This window comes from Mauremys mutica, chromosome 12 (assembly GCF_020497125.1).
Source record: "Mauremys mutica isolate MM-2020 ecotype Southern chromosome 12, ASM2049712v1, whole genome shotgun sequence".
In the NCBI taxonomy this organism is placed as follows: Eukaryota; Metazoa; Chordata; order Testudines; family Geoemydidae; genus Mauremys; species Mauremys mutica.
This window is the reverse complement of record NC_059083.1, coordinates 37,457,863-37,476,599: the sequence shown is the minus strand read 5'-3', so window position 1 is coordinate 37,476,599 and position 18,737 is coordinate 37,457,863. Positions and strand designations below refer to the sequence as shown.

Sequence of the window (18,737 nt, the reverse complement as noted above, 5' to 3'; positions counted from 1 at the left end):
AATCAGAGATTATCCCCAAAAATAAGAAGAGCCAGAGACCTCACTAAGGACTTTGCTATGGGTACTGATTTTATGCCAAGGTGCTCAGATAGTATGGTGGTGGATAGCAGTATAAGAAGATAGGTTCCAATCATATTTACATTGGTGTAAACCTATAATAACTCCTTTTTTCTTGAGTAATGTTTGTCTGGATTTTTCCTAGTGTAAATACCCAATTCTGCATAAACAGATTGAACAGTGTTTTCTCAGGAAGGCAATAATGTCATCAGCTGATTATATAAAGAAACACAGAATGAAATTGTTACTGACGGAGAAATATGGACATTTTATTCTTAGAGAATAAACTCCAACCTATCAATTTACTCAGTGCACCTTTGAGCTCTTTGTTTCTCATGCTGTAGATGATCGGATTTGTCACTGGTGGCAACACAGAATAGAGAACAGCCACCATGAGATCCAGACCTGAGGTTGAGCTGGAGGTGGGTTTCAAGTAGGCAAAGGTCCCAGTGCAAATAAACAAGGAGACCACGATGAGGTGAGGGAGGCAGGTGAAGAAGGCTTTATGCCGGCCCTGCTCAGAGGGGATTCTCAACACTGTGGTGAAGATCTGAACATATGACACAATTATGAAAACAAAGCAGCTTGAGGCTAAGCACACACTAAAGATGAGAAACCCAACTTCACTGAGGTCTGAGTTAGAGCAAGCAAGCTTGAGGAGCTGGGGGACTTCACAGAAGAACTGATCCACCATGTTGCCTCCACAGAAAAATATTGCAAACGTGTTCCCAGTGTGCACTGCAGAGTAGAAAATAACACTGATCCAGGCACTGGCTGCCATTTGGACACAAGCTCTTCTGTTCATCACTCTCTCATAGTGCAGTGGTTGGCAGATAGCGACATATCTGTTGTATGCCATGATGGTCAGTATGGCAAAATCTGCTGAAGCAAAGAAGAAGACAAGAAAGACTTGGGCGACACATCCAGAATAAGAAATCAATCTTGTGTTCATGATGGAGTTGGCCATGGATTTGGGGATGGTGACAGAGATGGAGCCGAGGTCTAGGATGGACAAATTCATCAGGAAGAAGTACATGGGGATGTGAAGTTGATGGTTGAGGGCTATGGCTGTGATGATGAGAAGGTTCCCCAGTAGGGATGCGAGGTAAAGCACTAGAAACACCACAAAGTATAAAATCTGCAGCTCCCGAACATCAGAGAATCCCAGGAGAAGGAATTCGGTCATGGCGGTTTGGTTGGACATTTTCTTCCTCAGTACATCGTGTGATGGCTGTAGGGGGAATGAGAAGGACAATGATCAGAGTTAGAACGACAGTGGGAATGGCCCTGATTCCTTTTTATGTAATATCTCATTATATGAATGTTAAAGGTGCACAGCACTCGTCACTTGCAATGATGAGGTATTGTTAGTGCTCCTCACCTCTGACAATCAATCAGTCACTTTATCACATTAGTGTAAATTGGGTCGGCTCATTTAAAGTCAATGGAGCTTCGTTACTTTACCCCTTTTGTGGATTTGGCCTAAAATATGGCCTGTTAAAATCTTTATGAAGGATGGAACAAAGTACAATCCAAACCCAGCAAAGAATCCTGTGGCACCTTATAGACTAACAGACGTTTTGCAGCATGAGCTTTCGTGGGTGAATGCCCACTTCGTCGGATGCAAGTGGGCATTCACCCACGAAAGCTCATGCTGCAAAACGTCTGTTAGTCTATAAGGTGCCACAGGATTCTTTGCTGCTTTTACAGAACCAGACTAACACGGCTACCTCTCTGATACAATCCAAACCCAACAATTCTTCCAAAGAAGGTCCCTCTACTGCAACCGTCACCAAGCTCACAGGTTGGCCATGAAATGGATAGACTAAAATGCCAACACAGCCTGATTCTCATGTAGACTCACCCAGCATCATAAGTAGCAGCTCATCTGTAATGTTTCTACCCCAAGCTCTGTGCTTAGATGGCCGGCTGCCTGCTTCCAAACTTATTTATGGCACCAACTACCGGCTGCACGTCGGCCTGCGTGTAACAATGGACTAGCGGCATTCCTCTGTCACCACTATGTTGTATCATTTACTCTGTGCTGTGCTGTGCAGGGATTGTCAGGACACTTGGGCTCTACTCTTGTCTCTGCCAGTGACCTGCTGTGTGACCTTAGGCCAGTCATTTCCCCTCTTTTTGCCTCTGTTTCCCCTCCCTCCCTCGCTTTCTCTGCTCTCTCTACTAGGACAACTATCCCTTTGGAAGAGAAATCACATAGATGCAGTAGAAAAAATGGTTTGAAATTAAGGTTTTATCAGGCAATATTAATGTTCCCCAATTTATTTGAAGTTTAAGGCAGGTTGCAAATTTTCATCTGTGTTCTTTTTAATGGAAAGTGGGTTTTCAGCTAAACAACAACAAATCTCAGAATCTGTCTGCTTTTCTCCAAACATTTTGTGATTGATTTGTAAAGAAATTGAAAACTCAAAACCCAAACATTTTTGGGTTTGTGATAAAAATAATCCAGTTTTCAGCAAAAAGTTTTCATTTGCCAAAACCTGAAAAAAAAATGGATTTGAGGTTTTCAGTTAAAAGTCAAAATTTTCCTGAAGGATGGAAAAATTCCAATCAGCAGTAGGTATTTGATTAAATTGAGAGTAAAAGTCTTAACAAGTTCATATTGTAATTCATATTTATCATCTTAATTTTCCCCTGTATGTTGATCCCCCAACATATTTAATTGAAATAGAAAACTTACTTTGATGATCTTTGTGGATTTTTTTCCCAACGTATGATCCATTCAGCCATCCAGCACCAGGATTCTTTGGTCACTATCTACTAGAATCTAGAAGCTAAAGGCACAGGCATCTGAGAATCCTTTCCCCCTTTATTTTGAGACTGCTCAGCCAGAACTTAACTCAAACCTCTTGGCTCTACAGATGAGCTGTGTGTAGCTGGCGCTGAGCATCATCGGCATTAAAGGACAGATGCTGCGGGAAGGTGATTTATTCATGTCTATTTCCTAAGGGCTAGCGGGACTCACTCCCTGGAGCCCTGCACAGCTCAGCAGCACAGGCCCACAGGCAAGTGCATAGGTGCCTAGGTGATAAAGCCAAAAGAACCATTCTGATCCTCTAGTCTGCCCCTAACATAGCACAGGCCTATGATCTCCCCCAGCGTTCCCTGATTCCAGCCCAGCTTCTGTGTTACCTGTGGGCCAGGATCACAAAGATGAAGACAGGCACCTACGGGGATTTATCAATGCTCCTAAATGAGCTAGGGGACTAAGTCCCATGGTATTCAGTGGGAGTGAGGAGCTTAACCTGCTTAGATGCTATTGTCAATCCCAATAGGCAGCTATCTCTTCCTTTAGGTCCCTAGACCCCTTTTTAATCCTGGCCCTGTGTCTCTCGTTAACTTCCAAGGCCTGGGCTTCCCCTGAATTGCTGAAAATGGTGCCTGGGATTTGCAAAGGAGCCTATGGCAGTAAGGCGTGTATATCTTGGGCTCCTAAATCCCTTAGACACCCTTGAGAATCTCAGCCTGTAATGATAACTAGGACAGCCTGGTGTCTAGAGAAAGAAGGTCGAGATGCTAAGAACTCCTGTGATGGAAGCCCAGCTATGCAGCTATGTTACCTCAACTCTCTGTGCCTCACTTTACCAAAATCTGGGGGATAATAATTGAGACTGGATGAAAATTTTATAAAGAAATTTATTTAGAGATGATCCATGATTCACCCACTGAACCCATCTTACCCTAGACTCTGAGTGTTTCTCTCCCTCTCCCTCAACTATCCCAGACCCCCAAGCAAACACCCACAGCCCTTAATCTTCTCCCACCCCTCTCAAAACCCCCACCCCACAGACCCTGCCAGCCCCTGTTCTTTGAGATTCCACCTCCCATGGCCCAGTCAATTCTCACCCAGAGTTCCTGACTCAGCTTCCTCAGAGATCCCTGCTTAACCCCTCTGCCCACCAGTCCCCTCTTCTGCCGACCAGTTCTCTCCTCTGCTTAGCCCCACTCCCCTGACATGGCCCCAGCTCCAGGGAACAGCCACTCACCCCTGGCTCCAAACACTTGCCCATTCTCTCCTCCTTCTCCCCATTGGGAAGCCCTGGCCACCACTTCCTTCCTTCCCCACTCTCCTCCTTCCTCTTCCTGGCCAAGCCCCTTTTCGGAACAGTATTTCCAGGGTGGCCTCTGCCCACTGCCAACCAGCACACAGCTAACCTGGGGAACTCACTTCCACAAGGTATTGCTGAGACAAAAAGGTCAGTGGGGTGAGACATTGGCATGGATCACGAGAGCCTTCGTGGTTACATTTGATCAGAGAATGAATTAAACTGCCATGGTGCAGGTCTCTAGCCAGCCATTAACTCACAGGGAACCTCCCTGAAATGGAGATCAGTGCAGAATTGTCCACTAGGGGGGTCCCTGACCCTCTATTTTCAGCAGCTGGTGGTGGTCCCTGCGAGAGTCACAGCTCTGAGCTGGGCTGTTCCCAGGAGCCTGTGGAAAGAGGCACATTTACTCCCATAAAGCTCTGCTGACTCCCAGGGCTGGATTCAGACATTCCAGGGCCATGCATGGAGGTGGAGAGGGCTTCAAAAAAAGCTGGGAAAATGGCAAGGGACCCTGCTCTGTCCCAGAAGAGGAACAGGTGACTGTCCCCCCAACCCCTTGGGATCAGCTAGGTGCCCACAGACAGGCAGAGCGCAGTCATGGTACCCACAAGCCTTACCTCCCCAGCCAGGATGTGTCTGCTCGGGTGAAGCGGTCAGGACTGCTGTGCTCTTCCCCTCCCCTGCACAGAGAGCCCCCTGCATTGGTGGGGTTTTTGGGGTGCTCCAGAGCACTGGTGCTGGGAATTCAAATGCCATGGAGATGCCTGGGGCAGTTCCCTTCTCCCAGAGCCATTGTCTCAGACCCTCTTCAGACTCAGGCAGACAATGCGGCAGCTGCTGCACTGGGGGCAGATCTCCCCATCCCACCACTATTGTTCCAGGCTGTGGGTAATGCAGCATCTGTTGCTGGCCCCAGTCAGACCAAGGGCACTGGACACCCCCACCCATCGTACCCCAGCATGTCCCGTTCCTGGTATCTAGTCATGCTGTCCTTGATGCGGTACAGCAGGCACTCTGATATCAGTGGGTGCTCCTTGAGATTCACCAGATGGGGAGTTTACGGGGGGGGGGGGCAGAGGGATAGTGAAATGAGGTAGGAGACGCTGTGATTAGTGGGGGGGGGGCTGAAGGGCAGAGCACCTCATAGAGAAGGGCCATGCCCCAGCGGATTCTGGGGTTGAAGGGCCCAGGACCACACAGAAGGGCCACACCTCAGCAGGGACTGGAGTCAAAGGACCTGAATCTCCTCTTCCTTAGACCAGACATACTCCATTGTAACACCCTGGGGTGAGTGAGGGGGAAATCAGCCTCATTCAGTACAAATGAGTTACTTCTGATTTACATCAGTGTGAATGAGAGGGAATCAGCCCTATCGACTCCAAAGGAGTCACTTCTAACTTTTCTTAACGGTGGTGTGTTTTGGTGTTGATTTATTGTGCACAGACAGAGATCAAACCAGGGCTCAGATCCGCACACCAGGGAGTGTTTCCAGTGCTCAAGGGCCACTCACCAGCTCTTTGGAGGAAATAAAGTGACAGTGTTATTAGCCAAAGGGTTTAGCTTTCAGTTAGGCCCATCAGCCTTCGAAGGGCTTGGAGACGAACCGAATGGATTACGCTGAGCACGTGCATGGAGAGAGGATGAACAGGTTCAAAGCTACCTCTGGCTCACAGGCTGTGAGTCCTTGAAGGGGGAATGTCCAGTAGTGGCTGACAAACCCTCATGCCATCTGGGCACTTTGAGTTCAGATCAAACCCTGAGCCGAAATCTGAACCTAAGAATAAGGAGGCACCTGGCTCTGTCTGAGGTTTCTAACTGTAGGGAAATGTCACCTGGGCACTGCAGGATATTTAGATGGTAATGAAACAATTTTTGAAATACACTTACCTGCTGGGAGAGGAGGATGATGAGGGTGGAAGAGCTGGTGGGAATTGTGGGAGTAGGGTTTGGGGGGCAGCGAGGAGAGGGAGGTTATTGGGAAAGGGACGAATAGGGTGGGTGGGTAGGAGATGGGTTGGGGGTCAGGAGATGAGGGGGTGGGACACTGGGAAGAGGGGACATGAGGGTGAGTGTTGGGGACTGGGAGAACAGAGGGGTGTGATGTCCTGTCTCTTTCAATGTTCAGAGGGCTCTATGTTCTCTCCCCTCCCGAGTGCAAAGCCTCACTTTCCTGTTAGGTCCAGATTTGCAGCGTGAACAATAAAGCGAGCACAGCACCGAGCTGTGTTTCCATCAGTGCTCTCTGCACCTATGTGTCTATCTCCTACGCTGCTGGATCCAGAACTAGAATGAGGGGCAGGGCGCCTGACAGCCCCACATTCACCTCCCTTGTGTGTGCCAGTATCAGGGGGCTCGCGATGCATTTATGGTGTCGGGTACCCCTCCCTCTCCCTCTTTTGTGATCTTGGGGCCTTTCTCCTTCCCTTTTGACAGGAGGGGGAACTGAGCCTCTCCCTAATCACCCCGCCCGATGTGTGACAGGGTCTGGGGAAGCGCAGCTGCTCAGGGTGTGAAGCTGATGGGAACCCAGAATAACCAAGTAGTGCACTGTATACAGCTCTTTTCTAGAACAATGTGATGATTCTTAAAAGAGCCTTTTACTTCACTCATCATCCATATCCATGGCCACCTACAGCTGCCACAATGACCACTAACTCGGACCAACAAGCTTCCTTTCTGTTGAAAAACTACGAAATAAAATGGCAAAAAACATTATTAACACAGAGCTAATGTTCCCAGTGACAGCTCGTGCTTGTCCAGAAGGTCGAGTTCAGCTAACTCACACTTCTAACAAGGAAATGCAGAAATGAATTAAATGCCCTCATAATTTAGATAGATAGATAGATAGATAGATAGATAGATAGATTCTTATCTAATTCACAGTAGAGTAACTCCACTGACTTCAGTGAACTTAGTCTGCATTATTACTACTGTGAACACAACATTTTTGCATAAAAAGCCTGAACATCACATTCCCATGGAAACAATAATGTCATCAGTTGATTATATCTTTAAAGAAGCACAGAATGAAAACATGGTCATGGGAGAAATCTGGAAATTTTATTCTTTTTGGATAACTTCCCCTCAGTTAGTTTCCTCAGGGCACCTTTTATCTCCTTGTTCCTCATGCTGTAGATGGCTGGATTCATAACTGGAGGCATCACGGAATAAAGAACAGCCACTATGACATCCAGACCTGATGTTGAGCTGGAGGTGGGTTTCACGTAGGCAAAGGTGGCAGTGCAAACTAACAAGGAGACCACAGTGAGGTGAGGGAGGCAGGTGGAGAAGGCTTTATTCCGTCCCTGCTCAGAGGGGATTCTCAGCACGGTTTTGAAGATCTGAACATATGACACAATTATAAAAGCAAAGCAACTTAAGCCTAAGAACAAGAGAAAAGAAGTAATAACAACTTCACTGAGGTATGCGTCATTGCAAGTGATCTTGAGCAGTTGGGGGATTTCACAGAAGAACTGATCCACTTTGTTACCACCACAAAAAGGTAATGCAAATATGTTCCCGGTCTGCATAGTAGAAATGGGAATTCCACTGATCCAGGCACTGGCTGCCATTTGGACACAAGCTCCCCTGTTCGTTATAGTCTCATAGTGCAGTGGTTGGCAGATGGCAACGTACCGGTCATATGCCATGATGGTGAGGAAAGCAAAGTCAACAACAGCAAAGAAAATGAAGAGAAAGACGTGGGCAACGCACCCAGAATAAGAAATCGACCTGGTGTTCAACAGGGAGTTGGCCATGGACTTGGGGATTGTGACGGAGATGGAACCGAGGTCTAGTATGGACAAATTCATCAGGAAGAAGTGCATGGGAGTGTGAAGGTGGTGGTCAACCACTACAAGGATGATAACAAGGAGATTTCCCACCAGGGCTGCCAGATAAATCCCTAGAAACACCACAGAGTGTAAAATCTGCAGCTCCCGGTCCTCAGAGAACCCCAGGAGAAGGAACTCGGTCACGGTGGTTAGGTTGGACATTTTCTTTCTCAGTACATCATGGACTGTCTGTGGAAAGAAGGGCAAGGGCAGTGGTCAGGCTAATGTCCTCCCTCCTCCTCATCTCTGACAATCACACCACTACTGAGGAGCATTGTCACACCAGTGTAAATTGCCACAGCTTCCTTACAGTCAATGGATGGCGTCCGTTTCCTCCACCTGAGGATCTGGTCCAAGATGAAGTTTGATAAAATGCAATGTAAATATGGAACAAGTTACAACCCAAACCCAACAATCTTAGGAATGATGGTCATCCTATTGCGACAATAGAGAGCTAGTTTAGGAAAGAAGAATAAGGCTACATCTAAACTACGAGCTAGGGAAGTGATTCCCAGATCACATACACTACTTGCAATACCTTGAGTGTGGCTAGCACAAGTCTGAAAATAGTATAGCCATGGCAGAAGGGGAAACTGTGCTGAATACAGTACATAGCCCCAGAGTTCAGGTGGGTTTGTATTCTGCATGGCTACCGCAGGTACACTGCTATTTATGCTCACAAAGCTAGCACACGAGTGCCACTGTCCATGCAAGCTGGTGAATCACAGCCCTAGCTTGCTGAGTAGATGTAGACTAAAAGTGTTTGGCTAATTAACTGAGCAAAATGCCGGCTGAGAGGGGTTATGATCACTCTCTATAAACACATCAAGGAGGTAAACACGAGGAAGGGAGCAGAGCTATTGATGCTAAAGGAGAATGTTGACACAAGAAGTAATGGGGATAAATTGTCCATGAGTAAATTTAGCTTGGAAATGAGAAGAAAGTTTGTCCCCATCGGAGGAGGGACGGTACAGAGCAGCCTCCCAATAGGAGCCATTGGGGACAAACAACCTAACTGGTGTTAACACTGAGCTGTGTCAGTTTAGAATGGGGATTATATGACTGGGTTGCCAGTGAGAGCAGGGGATTGGACTCAGTGACCCAGGTCCCTTCTAGTCATATCTTCTTAGCAGGGGCAGCTCTAGGTATTTTGCCGCCCCAAGCACGGTAGGCGGGCTCTTTTTGGTGGCTTGCCTGCGGGAGGTCCCCGGTCCCGTGGATTCAGCAGCCTGCCTGCGGGAGGTCCGAGGAAGCCGCGGGACCAGCAGACCCTCCGCAGCCATGCCGCCGAAGACAACCTGCCTGCCGCCCTTGCGACGACTGGCAGAGTGCCCCCCGCGGCTTGCCACCCCAGGCACGTGCTTGGCATGCTGGTGCCTGGAGCCGTCCCTGCTTCTTAGGACAAACAGCAGGCTAACAACTTGGACAGGAAACTAAACTTCTAAACCAGCAGCACAGCCTGATCCCCTCTTCCCAGGGAAACACGACACAGACATACCCAATGGCCCAAGCACCAGCTCATCTGTGATGATTCCACACTGAGTTCTGTGCAGAGACGTCCTGCTACCTGCTTACAGACTGATTCATGGCCCCTGATACCTGCTGCACTTGTGTCTCTGTGTAATTATGGGACAGGAGCATCCCTCTGTTACTGCTATGGTTTATCGTTTCCCTCTCTACCTTCATATCTGCGCTGTGCAGGTCAGCGGCAATCAGGAGACATGGGTTATGTTCTTGTCTTTGCCGCTGACCTTCTGGGTGACCTTGGGCAAGTCGCTTCCCCTTTCCGTGCCTGTTTCCTCTCCCCCACTTTCACTGCCTTGTCTACTAGGACTATGATCTTGGTTAGGGAGGGGCTGTGTTTTACTATGTGTATGTTCTGTGCACCTGTTTACAGCTTTGGTGTTAAGGTGGCAGCAGTGTGGGACAGAGGATATGGGGCTAGAGCAGGAGGTCTTGATGCTCTCCCCTTCATTTCCTCTGTGTCCTTGGGCAGGGTTGAGATAGACAGGCTTCAGGTGGCTGGTGAAAAGCTGACTCTGAGTTTACAGTTTACAGGTGCTAGAATGTACAAAACACAATCTGCAGGCTTTGCTGCTATGCTATTTTTTTTACCTTTCCATAACTATTCCTTTGAAACAGAAATAAACACAGTTGCAATAGAAGAAACAGGTTTGAAATGGCTGTATTATTAAATATAAGAATAATGCTTCCCAACTTTGTTTAAAGCTCAATTTTCAATTAGGGGCGGTCGGAGATTTTCTGCCTATTTTTGTTTACAAAATGGGATTTAAATCTAAACAAAAACGTCCAAGGAAAGTTTCTGCTATACTTGAAACAATATTTTTTTTAAACTGAAAACCTCAATTCTCTTTTGTTGGCAACGTAACATTTTCACTTAACACTAGTATTTTGCTAAAAACAAATACATGGTTGGTTGCCAAATCCCGAATCTTTTTCTGATTTTGGGTATCTGATGCAAAGGCAAAGGCAAAGGCAAAGGCAAAGGCAAAGGCAAAGGCAAAGATTTACACTGATTTTTTTTCTGATTGGCTCTAGCTCTCTGACTTAATTGATAGCTAAAGCCTTAAAGGGTTCAAATAATAATTTATGTTTAGGGTCGTACATTTGTTCTGTATATTAAACAACAACTGTATTTAATTGAAATAGTGAATTAACTGTGCTGCCCACTGTGGATTTTTTCCCCAACTTGAGATGTGTTTGATCTTCCAGCACCAGGATTCTTTGATCATAATTTCTCTATCTCCATTTCCCTACCGCTGTAGTATCTAGACGCCAAGGACACAGCTCCATAAGAGCCCTTTCAGCCATCACTCTAAGAACAAATTGACAGAACTAGGCGAAAACTTGATGCTGTCTGTAGATGAGCTGACTTTGAGCTTCCGTGCCACTAGAGGGCTGCTGCTGTAGAAGGCTGTCTAGCCATCTCTGAGGGCTTGCAGGGACTCACTCCACGATGCCTAAACAGCCCAGAAGCAGAGGCCCAGAGGCAAAACATCATGAATTAATGGATTTTCAAGCCAAAAGAGCCCAGTATGATCCTCCAGTCTGATATCTGCATAGCACAGGCCCTAGGATCTCCCACAGGGTACCCTGACTAAAGCCCAGCTTCTGTTATTTCTGTGGGCCAGGATTACAAAGGGATTTAGGCACCTAAAGATGGAGACAGGCATCCAGCAGGATTTATCAAAACTCCTAAGTGATGCAGCGGCATTGATTTACCGGGTCTGGTGAAGACACACTATGTCAATGAGAGAGCACTTTTCCATCGATGTCAGTGATCCACCTCAACGAGATGTGGAAGCTATGTTGACGAGAGAGCATCTCCCTTCGATATAGCCTAGTGTGGACACCGTGGTTAGTGGATCTATGCTACATTTACTTCAGATACATTGTTTATGTAACATAAGTAGTGTATCTCGGATTGACTAAGCACGGTAGACCATCCCTAAAACAAATCAGATTGTAATTTCACATTTATGCTCTTAAATAAAAATAGCCCCAAATATGCAACTGAAATAGTAAACTTACTGTTCTGGTGTTTGTGGAATTTTTTTCAGCTTGTGATGCAGTCGATTCTCAAGCATCAGAATAGTTTGGACACTATCTATCTATCTATCCAGCATCCCTTTGCTGTCCCCTTGCTGTATGTCCTGAGTTGCTGGCTCTCTCTGAAGTTCCTAGCAGATCAGGATCTACTCCACAGGTGGGAGCTTCCTGCTCCCCTCCTAGGCCAAGCTTGGGTGAGAGGTGATGGACTAAATGGGATCAGGGACTGAAAGCCCCTCCCAGCTCTAGAGATGATCCCAGCTTGTGTAGGCTTTAGACATGGTCACAGCCCAGGATGTCCCTGCTCTGGGGCTAAATAGCTAAATCCGGTCTCCAGGTCTGTGAGCCCAGCTTTGATCTCCTCACAGGAATAAATCATCCTGACAACCTACCCTATCTAATCCTAACCCCACAGAGGTGAAACAGCATCCACCCTGCATCTCGCATGATCGCAGCAACCCTGGAAGAAGAACCCTTGGTTAAAAAAAAGCAGAAAAAGCTGAAATGGTACCCCAAGGTGTTTGCAGAAATAAAATATACAGCACAGACATGTGACTTGCAATAATTAAGAGCCTAGTGGCACCAGAGCCTCAGTTGGCCTAGAATAGCCTTCATTAACCCCACATAATTACCTCTGGGCCAACAGAGAGATTTTTTTGTCTCTTGCATTGCACCAGCATCTCCTGGGATGCTGCCACCAGAGGTACCTATTGCTCAGGCTGACCTGGTTACCTGAAGCTGATCACTAGGAGCTACCCAGAGGCAAAGACTCAAAACTAAGGGCCAGGTACAAAGCCAGTGGAAATTGATACAGTTCCATTGACTTCAGAGTAGTTGGGACTATTTACTCCAACTGGGAATCTGGTCCTGTGATTTGAATGGAGGTATGCTCGTTTACACTAGCTGGGGATCTGGCCCACTACATAATTTCAAAACTATCCCACCCAGGGGGAGGGATAGCTCAGTGGTTTGAGCATTGGCTTGCTAAACCCAGGATTGTGAGTTCAATCCTTGAGGGGGCAACTTAGGGATCTGGGGCAAAAATTGGTCCTGCTAGTGAAGGCAGGGGGCTGGACTTGATGACCTTTCAAGGTCCCTTCCAGTTCTAGGAGATTGGTATATCTCCAATTATTACCTTCCATAATGTCCCTACAAGTTGAAGGACATAAAGCCACACCATGTAGAGGCCAAGCATAGGAGTTTATTACACACAGCGCTGGCGGACTGTCACCTGGCCTATTAGGCTCAGAGACACTGTCAATCAATTGATTACAATAGAATATATAGATTTTCCATGGGCAGGAGAAAGTGACAGGGTAGGCAGTTCCACACCCTGGGATAGGGTTTTGCAGCAAGACAAGATAGCACATTAACCAATGGTTAAAAGGTTACATAATGTCTCCGCCCATGGTCTTAAGTTAGCAAGTTAACATTTAATTAATACTTTGATGAAATTTATTAGTATAAAATATATACGTTGAATTCTGATTTGGGGTCCATAGGAATGGAGCAACTCATTTGATTGTCCAACAGGTACATTCCTAGGGGTTAAAGCAAAGAAACAGTGAAAGTATATGGCAATAAAGATTGTCCCCTTTATGTCTTAAGGCAGGCATTGGTCCCTGGGAAGGGAGGTGAAAGGCTGCCATATCTTATACTGACGTGCCAACTTTTCATAAACTCAAGGTTGGATCTGTGGGAAGAACATTCCCTACAGAAGAGACTGACACAATAGGAATAGGGATCCTTTGTTCAATTTGCAACTCTGAATAAGACACAATTATTTAGTTCTTAGCTCCAACACCAGGCAATTTGCTGACCAGGCCTATTTCAGATAAACAAGATTATCTGTTTACCCTAGTTTTCTCTTAGCTAATCACTATTTGCTAGGCCTCTGGTCTCTTGACCAAACTCTGGACTTTGGGTCTGAGAAAGAGCTGGCACAATTCTTATACCAGGTTGTTATATAAAATGCACATGGATTTTAACCCTTCAGTCCCTCCTCTTGACCCTAGGGTTCCCTAACCCGCCAGGTTAAATATACCAATTTGTAATTATAATGTACCCAGCCTACTGCTGAGTCGCCGATAAAGCACCAGTACCATCAAGAATGTCAGGATAGACACTCCTCACATAATTTGACAAAATAGCACCCAGATCCATCCCTAGGGGACCTTGTCACCTGAGATGGCATTGCCCATAATGATCGCTTTAACCTCCACTGCCTGGTTCCTTGCCTTCGAATACTTCACATTGGGCCTGTCCATGGTTTCCCCTATCTGAGTGTACCTCAGACGGCCTTCCCCAATATGCCTCTGGGCCTCGGCCACCAACTCCTTGATCTTCGCCTGCAGGCCCTGTAGACCCTCCTCTAAATACTTACTGCCGTAGTGCCATTCTGGATCCCATATTAGGTCACACATCATTGGCGGAGTACGGTGGAGCCGCGTCCCGTCAACAGTCAGGGTTGACCTTCAGGGAACCGTCATGCACATGCACATGCACATGGATGGATGTCTCGAGAGGCAGGGCTTTCCATTTAGCTCAATTGAGTGGTTCAGGGCAGTCACACACCAGTAGGTACCGTTTTTCCTTGGAGATGTTATACTCTAGGTATAAAACTTGTTGCTGTTGCAATTGAGCTTTCTCAGGGCTTAATTTAAATCCTGCCTTACGAAGATACATGAACAGTCTTTTAGATGGTTTTTAGATGGTCCTTTTCATTTGAACTGGCAATTAGCAAATTATTTGCATACTGCAGTATCACAGTATCCCCTTCCAAAGGCACTCGTGCTATTACTTCTACCATAGTCCTGTGGAATATGGAGGGAGAATTATGGAACCCCTGAGGTACTCAGGTTCAAGTGTACTGCTGGTCTCCTACTGTAAATGCAAATTTCTCCTGACTCTCTTTTGCAAGGGGAATACTCCAAAATCCATTAGCTACATCCAGGACTGAAAATACTGAGTGTCCTGGTGTGAGCAAATTAAGAATAGTGGCAGGGCTTGCCACAATAGGATGTGCCTTTGGAGTCACCCAGTTAAGGTGGGTGAAGTCTGTAGTTAATTTTTAGGTCCTGTCTGGCTTCCTGACGGGCTAAATTGGGGAGTTAGTTGTGGAGGTGTTTTTTTTAATTATCCCTCTAGATTTCAAATTAGTGACTAGATCTTTAACTGCCTTCAAGGCTTCTGGTTTAATTGGGTCCTGCCTGTGAGCTTTGTGAGTTGGTCTTTCTACAGATATAGGCTTCATGTTTACTAGCCCACAATTTTTTTTATCTGTTGCTCACACTTCAGGGTGAAGGGAACACGGGGTTTTTACTGGTCTTCCTCCCCCACCCCCACTCTGGTATTATTATCCTATTACTGGCAATCATGGCTATATTTTGAGATGATCTTTCCTGTTTGAACCCTTTGGCCCATTCAATGCAGCTTGCTCTGGGGTTGATTACTTCCCCGAGCTCCTTTTACAATTACTGCATGATTTGATTTGATTTTTATTTTTACAGTCACGTGCCAGATGTCCAGGCTTATTGCAAGTGAAGCAGGTAGTGGTTCTGACTGCATGAACTGCTACAATTTCCTTGGAGGGTGTGGTTGCTGCTACCTTCCTATGGATGCCATGTATTTCAATCAGGCCATCCAGCTTGTCCCAGAACTTAGTATTCTTTTTATTACGCTTGAGTTCGGGTAAATCAGACAGTAGTGCCTGTTTTTCCTGGGGGTGAAGGGACGGTAAATTTCAGTTGTTTCTGTTTTAAGTCCCCTTACTGGTTCACCCTCCGCATTAACATTTCTGAACCTTCTTAGCTGTGTTTTGATTGAAGCGACATGCTGTACTTGCTTACCTGGGGCAATTAATTCTTGTGGTGCTTCTTTATTATTTCTGTGGGTGCTCAAATTTGGCCTGTTATGCAAAGAAATGTATGGTGTTGTGTATTTGTTTGTCATGGTTTTTGTTGCTATGGCAACTGAGTTAGATTATTAGGGGATAGCCCAGCCAGTTTCAGCCAGTTGGGTGAGCTCTGTGTCTGTAAATAAAATGGTAGTTTTGTTAGCTGTCTGCTATCTGGCCTCAAGTGATTTCTTCCTAAACCGGCTGCCCCCAAGGATATAACAAGTGGCAACGAGGATGGGATTCTGGTGCTGCTCCAGTAACAGAAGGAAGTAGAAGTCAAGGTAAAGAACAAACAAACAAAAAACCTGCTTGTTTGCACTGACTGTGAAAGTGAAACTAAAAATCATGGCTACTCTGACCAGGCCACTGGAACCTTTTGATGAGAATATAGAGCAGTGGCATGTATATACTGAGTGTTTTGAGCTTTTTGTTATTGCAAATGACATTACAGAAGCGAAGAAGGTGACAATATTCTTAAGTGTTGTAGGGGCTAAAACCTACTCCCTGCTACGCAGCTTACTACACCCTGTTAAGCCTAAGGCCTGGTCTACACTAAGGGGGGGGGTGTCGAACTAAGGTACGCAAGTTCAGCTACGTGAATAGCGTAGCTCATGTAGCTGAACTCGAAGTACCCGAGTTCGATCTACTCACCCGTCCAGATGCCGCAGGATCGAAGTCCGCGGCTCCAAGGTCGACTCCGCCACCGCCATTCGTGGTGATGGAGTTCTGGAGTCGACCGGAGCGCGTGGGGAGTTCGAATTATCGCGTCTTGATTAGACGCGATAGTTCGAACTCCGAGAAGTCGAACTCTCCGCATTGACCCGCGCGGTAAGTATGGACCTACCCTAAGACTAAATCTTACAGTGACATTGTGGAAATCCTGGGGTCCCATTTTTCCCCAAAACCACTGGTAATTGCTGAAAGATATAGGTTCCAAAAAAGAGACCAAAAGGAAGATGAAACAGTTGTACAATTTGTAGCAATTTTAAAAAAGCTAGCAGAACACTGTGAATTTAAAGAGATGTTAAATGATGCCCTGCGTGACAGGTTAGTGTGTGGCCTCTACAGTGAAGCTATACGGAAGTGCCTACTGAAAGAGGCTCAGCTTACATTACAGAAGGCTGTTAATATTGCTGTCTCCATGGAACTGGCTACAAGGGAGGCGCAATACATCGGTGCATCCTCTAGGGTGCAAAAAGTGTCACCAGAACCGACCAACAAAACTGTGCAGAGTCAAGAATGTTACTGCTACGGTAAGCCGGGTCACCAGGCATCAGAATGCTGGTGTAAGGACCTGGTGTGTCGACACTGTGGCAAAAAGGGACACATTGAGTGTGCCTGTAAACAAAAGAAAAAGAGGCCGGTGGTCTGGCCAACAAAAAGAGGAACCCTGCATACCCTAGAGCAGACCCAGGATGATCAAGGTGACACCTCTTCGCAAGAGGATGTGCCACGGCATGTTTTGTCTTTGGCAGTGGGCTCACATGAATACTGGGTAACCCCGTTGTTGGATGGCAAACCTATACGCATGGAACTGGACACTGGTGCAGCCGTCTTGCTGGTCTCTGAGACTGTGTATAAAGAAAAGCTACAGCATCTTCCGCTTAAGGCAACAAAAACGGTTCTGAAGACGTATAGGGAGAAGCTGTGCCCATGTTGGGCACTATTGATGTTAAGGTGGAGCTCAATGGACAGGCGGCTAAATTGCCACTGTTTGTGGTGAGAGGTAACTACCCAGCCTTAATGGGTAGGTCTTGGCTTGGGAAGATTCAACTGAACTGGGCAGAAGTGCACCGGATGACTAAAGAAGAAACCAGTCTAACCCCTATACTAAGGAAACATGCTGCTGTTTTTGGAGATGATTTGGGAAGTATTAAGGGAATCACTGTGACATTGAACATTAAACCTGACAGTCCACCAAAATATCTGAAAGCCCGAACTGTGCCATATGCCATCAGGCCAAAAGTTGAAGCAGACCTGGAGCTCCTGGTCACCAATGGAATCCTAATACCAGTTACCCATAGCTCATGGGCCACTCCTATCGTTCCAATAGTGAAGAAAGATGGCTCTCTCCGGATTTGCGGTGATTTTAAAGTCACTGTCAACCCAGTGTTGTGTGCAGAGCAATACCCGCTTCCCCGCATCGATGACCTCTTCGCAGGCCTGGCTGGGGGACAAAAGTTCAGTAAGATTGATCTGAGTCAAGCATATTTACAGATGCACGTCGATGAAAAGTCCCAAGAGCTGTTGACTATTGTGACTCATAAGGGGCTTTATCGATACTGTCGCCTACCCTTCAGAATAACGTTTGCTCCCGCCCTGTTCCAGAGGGCTATGGACCAGATCTTGTGTGGCTTGTCAGGAGTTCAGTGCTATCTGGATGATATCCTGGTCACTGGAAGAAATGAAGAGGATCACTTAAAGAATTTAGAGGCTACCCTACAAAGACTGGAAGAGTATGGCCTACGAGTTCGCAAAGACAAGTGTGAATTCTTCAAGCCCTCTGTTGAATATTTGGGACACATCATTGATTCTGCAGGTCTTCATAAGGCCCCTGCAAAAGTTAAAGCTATTGTGGAGGCTCCCCCACCTCAAAATGTAAGCCAGCTGCGCTCGTTTCTAGGACTACTGAACTATTATGGAAAGTTCATCTCACAGTTAGCCACACTGCTAAAACCACTTCATGAGCTCCTTGGGCAGAACAAGGCCTGGAAGTGAACTGAAGCCTGTGATGTTGCATTTAACAAAGCTAAGGATGCATTGCTAAATTCTGAAGTTCTAACGCACTTTGATCCATCCTTACCCCTACAATTGGCCTGCGATGCCTCCCCTTATGGAGTGGGAGCAGTCGTGTCACACGTTATGCCTTCGGGAGAAGAGAGACCTATTGCTTTTGCTTCACGACTCTAAGCAAAGCAGAAACTAACTGCGCCCAAATCGAACGTGAGGCATTCGGAATTGTTTTTGGAATTCAGAAGTTTCATCAGTACCTGTTTGGGCGAAAGTTTACTCTTCTCACAGACCATCGACCTCTGACGTCAATTTTGGACCCTACACAGGCATTTCCCCATTAGCTGCTAGTCGTATGCAACGTTGGGCATTGTTACTTTCAGCACACACATATGAAATCAAATATCAGAATTCCACTCTGCACGGCAATGCAGATGGCCTCTCAAAGTTGCCTTTGCTGGTCAAACATCAAGATAGTGCCCAAAAGGAAATCTTCTACTTTGAACAGGTAGAGAATACACCCATCACTGCTACTCAGATAAACAAGGCAACTCGCGTTGACCCAGTATTGTCCCACGT

The 18,737-nt window shown here is 46.4% G+C and overlaps 2 protein-coding genes across 2 annotated transcripts; both read right to left on the bottom strand.

The window, feature by feature from the left end:
- Positions 1-258: 258 nt before the first annotated feature.
- LOC123346367 (olfactory receptor 14A16-like) lies at positions 259-1,261 on the bottom strand. The gene has a single exon (XM_044983730.1). It carries the CDS (start codon positions 1,259-1,261, stop codon positions 302-304), a length of 960 nt encoding a protein of 319 aa, XP_044839665.1. The 3' UTR covers positions 259-301.
- Positions 1,262-7,165: 5,904 nt separating this feature from the next.
- Positions 7,166-13,956, bottom strand: LOC123346743 (olfactory receptor 14A16-like). Its single transcript, XM_044984207.1, has 2 exons — positions 13,713-13,956; positions 7,166-8,031 (listed from the first exon to the last, which is right to left on the bottom strand). Exons 1-2 carry the CDS (start codon positions 13,954-13,956, stop codon positions 7,166-7,168), a joined length of 1,110 nt encoding a protein of 369 aa, XP_044840142.1.
- Between the last annotated feature and the right edge of the window lie 4,781 nt (positions 13,957-18,737).

Bases quoted from the DNA above. Each gene is read 5' to 3' on its own strand.
- LOC123346367 (XM_044983730.1), bottom strand. From the start codon at position 1,261: ATGTCCAACCAAACCGCCATGACCGAATTCCTTCTCCTGGGATTCTCT.
- LOC123346743 (XM_044984207.1), bottom strand. From the start codon at position 13,956: ATGATGTGTGACCTAATATGGGATCCAGAATGGCACTACGGCAGTAAG. The intron at 8,032-13,712 runs GTGACAAGGTCC...TGGTGTTTCTAG, and splicing joins TATGGGCAATGCCATCTCAG to GGATTTATCTGGCAGCCCTG.